Source organism: Seriola aureovittata, chromosome 13 (genome assembly GCF_021018895.1).
Source record: "Seriola aureovittata isolate HTS-2021-v1 ecotype China chromosome 13, ASM2101889v1, whole genome shotgun sequence".
Classification (NCBI taxonomy): domain Eukaryota; kingdom Metazoa; phylum Chordata; class Actinopteri; order Carangiformes; family Carangidae; genus Seriola; species Seriola aureovittata.
Window position 1 is genome coordinate 16440637 of NC_079376.1, and position 12188 is coordinate 16452824.

At 40.4% G+C, this 12188-nt stretch overlaps 1 protein-coding gene across 2 annotated transcripts; it reads left to right on the top strand.

The window, feature by feature from the left end:
* The first annotated feature begins 259 nt into the window (after positions 1-259).
* On the top strand, positions 260-5286 carry LOC130180260 (adhesion G-protein coupled receptor G2). 2 transcript variants are annotated; one of them, XM_056393708.1, is made up of 17 exons: positions 260-497; positions 600-677; positions 783-845; positions 954-1112; positions 1380-1415; positions 1531-1605; positions 1754-1922; positions 2038-2194; positions 2289-2420; positions 2567-2677; positions 2773-2812; positions 2971-3071; positions 3166-3287; positions 3369-3634; positions 3727-3817; positions 3925-4208; positions 4335-5286. In XM_056393708.1, the coding sequence occupies exons 1-17, from the start codon at positions 374-376 to the stop codon at positions 4454-4456; spliced, it is 2130 nt and encodes a 709-aa protein (XP_056249683.1). In that variant the 5' UTR covers positions 260-373; the 3' UTR covers positions 4457-5286. The 2 variants fall into 2 exon arrangements, with proteins under 2 accessions (XP_056249683.1, XP_056249684.1); XM_056393709.1 differs by lacking the exons at positions 260-497; positions 600-677; positions 783-845; positions 1380-1415; positions 1531-1605 and having other exon boundaries at positions 978-1112; positions 1837-1922.
* The last annotated feature ends 6902 nt before the right edge of the window (positions 5287-12188 follow it).

The following is a 12188-nucleotide window of genomic DNA, read 5'->3' on the forward strand; positions in this document are numbered from 1 at the left end:
TGTTTATGATAAAAATAATGATGATAAAAAAAAGATAAATGTTGACAGCAAGAGCATCTTTGTTAACAACTATGGGTACATTTCATTCCTCCCCATAACTGAAAGTGGCAGGCTGCCAGATGTTTATTGTTTGCTGTTGGAAGGCAGACAGAGCATGTATTGAGAGATATGGGCATGTTTCATTTGCCAGTTAAATCAGGAAGAATGAACAGACAAACATCAGTAGTGCATGTGTCAGTAACATGCAATAACTGTTAGGTGGATGCGAGTCATGGTGAACAGTGTCAATGCACTGCTCTATGGTTAGGAGGCACGTAAAAATAGATATAGCTTCACGTTATGTTTAGATAACTTTCTCCAACAAAACCACTGCATGTTGTATTTTCTCATTATAACAATGTTACCAGTGGATGTCAAGTGTGGCAGAATGTCTGTTCTGAAGACAGTAATTCTGTTCTATGGGATATTCCTCAAGATCAGCACATGTGAGAACTCGGGTGAGTACATTTTACAAAAGCTAACTTGAAACACAGTATTTCTCAACACATTTTAGCAACTGTTCTGCAGAGACGTATTTGTCATTTTGTTGTTTTTTACAGGCACAGATGAGACTAAAGTCTGCAGACTAAAAAATGTACTGTTTGTCAGTGTCCATGATTTAAAAGATTTTCCAAAAGGTAAGCTTGACAACACTGTAAAAACATAATGGTTTGTGAAAATTTTAAAGAAATTTTTAAACAGTGTAAACAATTTGTAAACAGTGCTTTCACATCATATTTCAGATGTATTCCACTACAATGAAACTAAACTCTGTTTTAATGTTCAGAGTAAAACACAACATGCAGGTAAAATTACCTAATTATTCGTCTGGTTTTATCCCATCAGTAATAACCATCCAATCGTTTCTCTTGGTCATTTGATAAATGTGAATGTATTCTGATTTGTATTTTTAGACTGTTGTAAGACACACGATTTCAACTGCAGCGTTGAAATAAAGAATGGAAGCACTGTCATAATCCCGGATAAAGAGATTTTATCCAAGCAAGATATTGTCGTGATGAGAACAAATGAGAAATTTGAAAATATACCATCAAACTGGAGCAACCAAACAGGTATTGTTCTTAACCCCCTTGCTAAGTCAACTCTTAAAATAAGAAACAACTAGGTTCAGACATAGTCAGATTGACTATACTAAATCCTTATTATTCATTGTACGGATAAGGCAAAATAAAATGTAGTAACAAAGAGGTGAAAGAGGACACAATGTATTTGCACACAGCAATGTGTTATTGCCCCCTATTGGTCAGAACGTTTTTTTACTGAGACAAAACTGTAATGCTTTTAACCAGTTGTCTTACACACCTTTGCAACTGTTGCAGGTTTCATTTTATACCTTCACCGCCACTTTACAAAAGGTAGAATCACAAATCTATCACAGCTCATACTTTCCATATTAGCCCAAATTTAACAGCAGTGATAACTCTCATAACAAGCTGCGTGTCAACAATGTAATGTTTTAATATGTTTAAGGGGTAAAAAATATTAGACTAAGCCAAGACGGCCTTTGTGGAAATGGTTCATCCTACGGTGGACAAGCTTGCGAAGGTATCGTCATTTTTTTTATTAGATTATATTATTTAAATCATATATTAAGAGTAATTTCAATAAAAAGCAAAAAGAAAATGGTAGTAAAAATTAAATGTTTCTCTCTTTCTCTCTCTCTCTCTGTATGTGTGTGTGGTTTGATATGCAGGTTTGGCAGAAACAAACTACAAGCTCACTTTTCATGCTAATGACCATGATAACAAGAAAATTGTGGTATGTGTGTCATGTAAGCCACCAGGAACAAAGCCAAACATTTCTTTGCCTCTCCCATCCGTGCCGACCAATGATGATGGTAGTGTCAGCCCAGAGAACGCAGCGTAAGTATCTATCAATTATTGACGGCAATAATGCTGCTGGAGTCAAGTCATTGTTAGGAGTTGTGATGCTGAAACGTGATTTCCTGGAAGACATGTGTTTGTGTTTCCACCACAGAAATATAATGAATAATCTCTCCTCCGTGGTGGATATGATGGGAGCCGCCAGCACAGCTGCTGTCAGTCTGGGTGTTATTAAAGGGATTCTTGTTAAACTCGCCTACAAAAATGACATGGGCATCGACTTGGGTATTCCGACAAGTGATGATATAACTGTACGCAGTTTGCCATGATACAAGAGTGACACACAATAATGAATGGTAGTTAAGTCACCCTAGTTTTTACTGATTTTTTCTTTTTTTCTTGCAGATTCTTGAGAACGACACTGATTTATTCTCGCAATTCCCTCGATCAGTGCACATCCCAAAAGAAGCATTCTCCCAGGCATTAGAGAGAAATGGTTCATTTGCTGGAGTTCTGCTTTTTCCAAAAATGTATCAGGTAGCTTTAATGTAACTACAGTTGATCTACATTTTTTGACAACTTTAATATAAACAGAGCCAATGATTATGTAACATTCCCAGTGGAAAAATGTTTTCCCCTGTGCCTGCCACTATAAGCTATAAGCAGTATTCCACTCTTGACAGGATGACCCCAACAGTGTCTTCATCAACAATGAAGTAGTGGGAATTGAAATGGGAGCTGACATATCCAATCTCTCACGTAATATAGAGATTCATTACAGGAACGTGGACAAGGTAAAAGACGTGTGTTAACAGATATGATAATGATCTTTAAAGTGGTCATGGAGAGAAACAGTATATTCATTTTTCTTTTTTTTACTCTAATACAGAATGGAAAGATTGCTTCTTGTAGGTCGTGGAATGGCAAAGGTATTGTAAAAATAATACTATTCTTTTAATACTTTAACACTGCCTTTAACAAATCAAAAGCCCATTGTATGACTGTCACATCTTCCTCAGTCATTAATGCAAAAAAAAAGAAAAAAAAGAAGCCTTTTTAAGTGCCGCAGTGTTTTCTGCCTTTGTAGAAAAAACACAGACCTGGATCACAGATGGCTGTGAAACAAGGGAGACCAATGGCAGCATCACATGTCATTGCTCTCATCTAACATTTTTTGCCATACTGATGGTAAAATGATTGGTATTACAAATAATCCCACTATATTCATAGCTACCGCTGACATTTCACACAAATTCTAACTCATCTTTCTATTATAAATCAGTCGCCTCCACCTGGAAACATAAGCACTTCAGATTTCAAGTCTCTGACCTACATCACATCGATCGGCTGTGGCCTGTCAATGTTTTTCTTGGCGGTGGCTCTCTTCATGCATTGTCTTATCAGGTAGGAGGACTGCAGGGCAGTTTTAAATTTTAATGTCATGTATTGAGGGCTTTTGCTGACACAACCTGACACACTCCACAGAAAACGGAAAGCGAGCCAAGCAACTAAGATCCTGATGAACCTCTTTGTCGCCATGTTCAACCTGAACTTTTCCTTCCTGGTGAATGAGAGCATTGCCAACCTAGGGAACTATGGCGCATGTATAGTGATGGCAGCAAGTATGCACTATGCCATGCTGGCTACTTTTAGCTGGTTTTTCATTGAGGCTCTGCACTTGTACCTGAATCTATGGACGCGCCCTATTCAAATCAAGCATTACATGATGAAGATTTGCATCACCGGATGGGGTAAGGGAACGCAGCCAAAAATTCCATGTGTTCAAATACTCACTATATAACCATTAGACAATGTATGTACATACAGTTATCTTTCTCTTCAGTCATACCAGCTGTAGTGGTGATCGCTCTGCTTGCCACGGGGAAATATGATTACTTGATCATTTACACCGATGATGGGAATTCAGCAAAAATGTAAGCAACTCTTACTGACTGCAAGTCTGATAAATTATCTTTTATTTACATTAAAAAAAAAACTAATTCATTGCTAAGTGGATCATTATTTAATTCATAATTTTCAGGTGCTGGATTTCTGATGCCGTTGTTCACCAAGGGGTAAATATAGGTTATTATGCTGTAGTGTTCATCTTCACCTTCATCATATTCATCTTAACTGTGCGGCAGATTAATCTGTTTAACCACGCAGTAGACAATGCTCAGAACAACAGCTCCATCAGGACAAACACATTCTCCATTCTGGGCCTGTTCCTCCTGTTCGGCATCACCTGGGCCTTTGCTTTCTTCAGCCATGGACCTATGCTAATTGCCTCCTACTACATCTTCACCATCCTCAACTCCTTTCAGGGTAGACTCACGACTTGACACACAGCAATCTTCACTCAAACTGTCTAATTTACTTGTCAAGCAAAAAAAAAACAACAACAATACAATACAATGTTTGTAACCCAGCCACTCTGTTTTTTTTTTGCAGGTTTCTTCCTCTTCATCTACTATTACAATTCCAGCAAGAATGTTGGAGAGGACAATAAAGTCACAGCCAGCAGTACCAGCTCAGCTGCACCACACACACTTACATCATTTACTCCTCAATAGGCTGTTTTACATTGTACATGCTTTTTAAAAAACAGGGACAGAAATCATTCTGTGCCTGAGACTGATTTGACACAAGAGGGCAGCATTTAATTTCATATAGTTGTATGTAAGTAGAGTCCCTTTTAAATGAAGCGCTGGTAAGTTGTTTCTCACTGTTTCTGATTCTCCTCTTCATGAAAAGCTGCGTGTGTTTGACTGAATGACTAGCCTGAGCTCAAATTGGATTACATTCATTGAGAAAAAATACTGAAATTAGTCTAGTAGTACTGACAGAGGAGATGGAATGGTCTCCTGGAAGTCATTTGTGCTGATGACTCAAGCCCAGTCTCCCCCACTGTGAAACTTGCAGAGAAGGTTGTGATTCACTCACGATATATCACAGTCCTCTTAAATCAAAGCTTTAGTCATCATATGCTGGAATGCAGAGCGTAATTGTTTAGGAAGAAAAACATAAGCCCGTTATGACTGATGTGGTTGTCATAAGGAAAGAAGATGGCGAAACGGAGAGGAATATAAGGTGAAGGGAAGTCTTGTCCCTCACATACTGTGCGGTGCTGGGGGCCGAGCTAGCCAGCTCGCACTTTGCGTGCCTGCAGATAATTACCTTGTGCCTACAGAGAGCAGTATCCACCATGCGGGGAGCCTTAACTAGCTGACAAGAAATGAGCTCATGACTACAGATAGTGATAAGAAGCCTGGGGTTATGCCACTATGTTGAAACTATTCTCTGAAATATGACTGTATAAAACAAACATTTATTGCATTTAATAAGTTTGGTGTATCTTGGGCAAACGGTATAATAGTGTGTTTATGGTGTGTTTTTTGTGTTTTTATCCAGTGAAGTGTGTATTTCTTCTTCATATCTGATAAGATTACAATCTGATGTTTTTAATATTATGATTAAAGTAATGCAAGAGTTCATTACAGATATACTATTATAGCATTTTTGGCTTAGTCTTGTCTTTTATTTAATTATTTGTCATCACAGTAGCTCGTGAGGGTTTTTATGTTGATGAAATGAAATATGTGTCTCCATGTAATACAACTTGTTAGTTAGGGTGTCTTAAGTGGACACCAGACTAGTCTTTCCTTATGCAGGACTCTGGGCGTGTAGGCCAAGCCTGTTTATTTATCTATGTCTGATTAATTTTCTAAATGGCCACAGCGTGCCAGCCAAAAACTAGGGTAATTACTGCCATACACGTCTGATTTGTGTTGCCCCCGAAAAAAGGCCTTTCATGCAGAGCACAGAAGTCTTCTATAATATACATGTACCTGTGTGTGTCTGTACGCTAGAGCTCACTATGCAAGCCACAGCAGAGGTTTAATCTGTAAACTGAGGTTACTATACATGCTGTGATTACAAATCGGAGCACTGTGGTAAACGATGGCTAAAGAGCTAGAGATTTGAAAGGCCAGCACATTAATTTATTGGAGCCAAAGATCAACAATCACTGCTTTTTATTCATTAATTTACCAAATCACAAATCAGTAACAGCTTCCACACAGAGATAATGATTTGCAGTGTGGTTTGCTAAAAACATAAATCTTGACATCTCTAAGAAATGTATGAAAGGAAGCCCTCATGTTGAGGCTCCTGGGAAACATCTTAATAAGTGTGTCAATCTAAATGATTTCTAAATGAGAAGCGTGAAGAATGTTCAATTTTCACGCTATCCCATAAAACCGTCTGATTCCAGAGTGAAAATGTGGCCACCAGAATAAAACATGTGTAGATGTGTTTCCCTTAGTGGACGGAAACTGAGAAAACACTTCTAATTGCTCTCAGTCTTAAACAATATGTAAAGTAGATCTGGGAGAAACACATTGGCATGCATCTTCAGATTTTGTAAGACAGCCCAATGACACAAAAGACTGTAATACTGAAGTAAAGGTGCAGGAAAAAGGAGAATGTTGGAGCTTGAAACATTATGGGTGGATTTTACTTCCTCGTGCTCCTTGTGACGGTGCATACTTTAAAAAAAAAAAAAAAAACTAAGTTAACTTCAGCCTGAGCAAATAAATCGTTCTTCAAAGGTTTAGTTTCCTTTTGATGGGGGATCATTACTCTTCAGTAGGACGGGAATAACAATAATAACACTGTTCTTAATCACAGCACAGAGTGTGAATAGGTTTGGTTTAATGATTTGCGTATTTAAGGTGCAGGAAAAAGGACATCAGCTTTGCGTGTATTTTATTAAATAGTGTCTGGACTGAATCCTGCCCTGTAAAAGCCAAATTGCCGATCTCAAATGACCTATAAAGCCTGAGGTCTTGTTTGGGGAACCTTGCGTGTCTGGAAGAAATATGATTAGTAAAATATAACTACACATGCACCGAGATCTTTTATTAAATTAATAATAACTTGCAACTATCTATATAACTGGCTTTTATCAACATGGATTTAACATGAAGATCAGTATTTGACCTCTCTTACTGACAATGTAAAATAACTCTAACTGGACTTTATTTTAAGTACCCCTGTTTTTTTAGGTCAGGGCAGCACACTTCCTTGCACCCCCCTTCTCCTGTCTCCTTTTTCATAAATCCTCGAAATGATTTATTTCCTAGTAACTTCGCTCGTGAAATTGATGTGGACCCGGGGCCTTTGTAGCGTCTGGTTTCCCTGCCGACTGCAGTAAAATCAGGCTGAGGTCCAGGCGCGGGGCAGCGCTTGCGTGACTGCAGAGTGGGGGAGCACCGGCCATAAGTCTCAGTGCAGGGGCACCTGTGAGCAACCCCCCCCTTTCCTCCCACCTCCTTGCATGTCACGATGTGGCCCCCAGACTCAACAGTCAGGCTGATAGATTCGAGGGCCAATAGTTAAAAGTGCAGATTTATGATGGGCGGTTGCAGCGTGTCAGAGCGACTGTGTTACCTTTTTTAGGGAGCACGAAATGAGGCCTCTTCCTACAGGAAAACAGGGAGAGAACGGGGGGAAAAGATCCAAGGTGCTTTCAGGTTACTGGCTGTGACTTGGAAAACTCTCCAAACAACACACCGCCTTGTTGTATTTTGAGAGGGGAGGCCAGATGGCTCCAGATGCATACACAGCACTTGACTGAGATGAACTGTCCCGCCTGAGTCCTGGAAGTCGGTTCAAGCTCTGTCTTTGCTGCTCATCAACATCTTTCATCAGTTGGGGAGATGATGCGGTGAGAACGGAGGGGTGGTGAATGGGGAAAAGAGGAAGGCAGGGGGAGGTGACCGAGGGCGTGACCTGTTGGAACATTCAGATTGAAAACCTCTGGATTTCAAGATTCTCCTCCCTGCAGTTGCCTGTCTCGCCTTCTCACGTCATGCACAACAGCAGGAAGGATCATTCCCCTTCATGTCACGTAATGGGGTTCTCTTTGTCCCCCTGTGACCTCAGCGGCTCCTCATCATTTACCGTTGTGAAGCCGAGACCCTGATACAGTTAGGAAAGCTGAAGAACTCTCACACATCCGGATCGGTCCATGAAACATCTCTGGATTTATCACAATAACTCTAACATGTAGCTGACACTAGCTGGGGTTTTGTTGCATGTTTTGAATGCAAACGTACAAAAAGAATCTTGTGGATAGGACAAATAGCCCAATAATAAAAAACGGATGGGAATTTATAATGTTTGTTATTATTCACTGTTGGAATAAGACCACTTGCAAAGTACTCTTCAGTGGCAGCAAGAAAAGTTGTATTTCACAGTTGCCACAGAGCCTTAACTGGAGCTGAATAAATAAAAATAGTTGTCAGCAACTAAAATTTACACACGTGATTAACCTCTAAAATCTCAATAGCAATTTGTGCGCAAGACTCCAGTATGCTCGTCATTATATCATCCTTAGTGCTGCATCTCACTCTGAAGTATTTCCTCATTCAAGCAGGCTTTAAACAGACCTCATAACTACCAGTTTGGTCCCACACTTAAGAGACATGAAAGCTTATGGTTAAGAAGCTAAAGCCGTCTGGATTCACTCATACTGCGCCTAGTTTGCTTGCTATTGACTTGGCTGCTGTTTAGCCTTTAAAATTCACACTTGATGAAGTTGTGGTATTTTCTTCACACAAATGGTGCAGGCCTTCCCACAATGATGGAGAGTTTACTACAGGGACTGATTCACCCGCTGGTTTAATGCTGCAGAATTACTAAATCTGCCCAGGTAATAAATGAGCACTTGCTTTGCTTGCAGTATAAACAGTTAGGGTTATTAGCATCTCCCGTCTCATTGTGGCACCAAAACATGCGCCCAACTCTGTTGATTTCTTTCCCATTCAACAAGTTGAGTTGATGGGCAAAATATTTTTCAATGTCAAAATCTTCAAAAGGAAATTGCCTGTCAAGTCACATTAAAGCTGCACTAGCCAATATTTTTTATAACAATATATGTAACAATGAAAAATTGACTTTGTGTAATGTGAAAGCTCTAGCTCACGAATAACAAAATTATTACCAAAATTTTGCATTTCCCATCACCTCTACTCTTTCTTTCAAGTCACTCTTTTGGTTTTTATATTTTGCAGCTTTACTAGTTTGGTTCATTCTCACCAATCAATGTCAGCTACCTCTCTAGCAGACAGACAAAATTAAGCTAGCTGGTGGACACATTTAGCAGCTAAAAAGGTGAATGGTTCCCTCTGGAGTTAGACGAAACCAAAACAAAGCTAAAAAGAAGTGACTGTTAGACTAACATTCATCAGGTAGTGAAGAGTATGACTGCTATGTATGATGTACTGTATGCATGAATGCTGATGTTGCTTTGTGTCTGCAACATGGTAAATAAGCAACCGTCCACTAAGTTCAGGGTGAAAATATGTCATTGTTTCTGCTGCTATCAAGTGGCCAAAATAAATCAGTTAATGCACACTTAAAGTTAGTTATAATGTACATGTGTACATGTGCATATGTGTCTATGGCATGTACAGTATGCATCCTGAGCCCACAGGGGTCTGACAGGGGTCATTTAAGCTGTGCTGATGGACTCAATCAACACATTCATGTGTGAGAATATATCCTTCCGATTAAATAAATGAACTAAAGTCACATGAGGAAACAAATGCGGAAAGCATCCACCCTCGAGCCAATCCTAATCAAATCTTGTTTGTATCTGTGTGTTTGCATTTGGGTTAGTGGCAGTTTAATGTGAGAGACCACAAGAAAAGTTTTCTTCCTGGAACAGCAAAGGAAGGTTGTTTTTTCATCTTCTCCATGGCTCATTTTTTAATGTCTAGAGTTTGTCATTTACAGCAGTCTCAGAACATAAGGATGTGGCTCTTCTAAGTAATTTGTGTATTGTCCCAATATGCGGTCCAGATCTTTCACCAAATCGAATTGGACAAACCGCACGATTTAGGCTTGATGAGTGTTCATTTGGAGCAAATAAATCTTCTTAACATGCTGCTTTGAATGTGTCCATTCAATACATGCAATGAAAGACGGGTTTCACTTCTGTGGAACAGCAGTCGGTCAGTAACAACGTGTTTAAGAATCATTATGTGAAAGTTTAAAGAGTATAAATTATGCAAAAACAGACCAAAGACCAGTGTGACATGGTGGGCTCCATCCTGCTCCATAGCTCCTCCTTAGAGACCAGTGTCTGTGTTTAGAGCCAAAGCATCACTTCCAGGATCCAGAGCCAGACATCTCCAAGTGATTCCATCCCAGCAGAGGTATTGACTGAAGCAGTGGCAGAGGTTAATCTGGAACATATTTGCGACTATGTCAGGCTGTGTTATCCTGCTGTCCCGACATCCTGCTTGATTTATGGGCCTCATCTTGCTGCTGTTCACCATGTCTCTTCTTGGACTTAAAGGATTAGTGGGAAGTGACGTCAGCTGACGTTCCCTGTTTCTCTGTCTATGCTCTTCGTTTTCAGAAGGGTCTGTGTACACGCTTTAACCCACACCAGGTAGAATTAGATGCAATAGCTCAAATTATTTCCCACACTTCTGCTTCACTATGGAACTATCCTCTGGTCTAGTCTCATTATGCTGTTGTGTTGAGCTAGTAATAGTCCACTAACCACTGTGGAGAGTAAAATCAACACAACCAGTGAAACTCAGTCTGGATCCAGGGAATTACGACCACATGTGTTTATATGCTGTTTTCTCCAGATCGCAATAGCTTTATTTATCTAATTATTGCAAACTTTAAAATAGCCTAAGGCATATACATGAGGACTGCCTACTTCTGGGGTTCACTTTGTGAGGGTGTGGGATTTCTATTGGTGACCTATAACAGGCTACTTTTACCGTTATAGGTCAGTCCAGTATGTCTCAGAATTACGATCATATTAGATGATGCTGCACCTCAGATTACATTCTCGTAGTGTGCCCTTTATGTACAGTTAATACATGGAGGATGGGGTGGTGGATGTGAGTGTAGCACCTTTGCATTACCTGTAGAAAACTGGAGTATGTGTCCCATTACAGACCTGCAAATAATGCTAATAAACTGTAAGCATGATATTTCCTTAACCTTAAACGGGGGTTTTAGTTGTCTAAAAAACAAATAAGAGAAAAAAAACAAAAACATTTGCCATTGAATTGCCAAAAGGTTGATTCAGATACAGGTAGCCAGTGGATTTGGACTGATCGTGGCTGAATTAAAGCACTCGACCATGCCCTGGCACTGGAGGAAGTCTGTAAAGCCCTGGCCCATACTGTATATAACTGCCAGATTAAAGAGGTTTTGAGACGATATGGTCTGCATCAGCTCCAGTTAGCAGCACTTGGCTAGTTTTGGGCCATTATTAGCCCTAATTCTGGTACAGTAGAGTTAGGGTTATTGCACACACAAATGTTGAAATTAAATGTTGGAGGAGTGTGCAACTACTGCAGAGCAACTATTTAACTTTTTGATTTCTATTGATCTGTAGGACAAATTACACAAGAAAGGAGGTTTTAGAACAGAAGTATTTGGATATGGATGCGCAGGGTAGGTAAGTTACTGTTTGTCCCAGTGGCATGACTCACTTTTGTAACTGTCTTTGTAATGTGATTAAGTAACTTCAAAGTTAGTTTTTCAGCTGGAGCGTGGAGCTGCACACAATCTGTGCTGGTTCAGCAGCGAGTGCGGGGGAAGTCTTTGAATGCACCTTCCTTTCATGAACTCTGTGTTGCAGATTCGTGTTAGCGCTGTCCCATTGCTCCTATCTATATTTGTATATTCACTCAGAATACAATGGGGGAAAATTGGCAGGAGAGGGAATGTACAGAGACATGAATGTTAGCGTGAGCAATTGCTGGATTACATCAGTGGGAACAAGTTAAATCTCCACACACTGCCACGACCCTCATGCTCCCTTTTCTCCAGCGGTCTCTGTGGACGGCAACCGGGACAGTAAACTCTGAGTGACCTGCCTGTGCATGTCATTCCTCAAAAGCAGTTACAGTGAGGCATATTTCCCTTTGACCAAGCAGGGAGGTCACACACTCAAATATACCAGCCACACATTACCACGCACATGCAAACGCACAGAGCTCTTTCAACTGCTGTATTGTCTCCACCTCCACACACACACCACCACCACCACCTCCACCACCTCCACCAACACCTCCTCCACTCAAAAGATGACCCCCTCCCTGAGTGTGGTCAGAATGTGCCTTTCACACAGGCGGCTGGCCAAAGCAAATAAACCAGCGACATGCCAGCTAACGAGGGCATGAACGGGGTCAGAGGGGGGGCTTGCCGGGAGGTGCCAGGAGTGACAGAGGGAGGGACATGGTCACGCAAAGAAAACAAGCCCAGCAA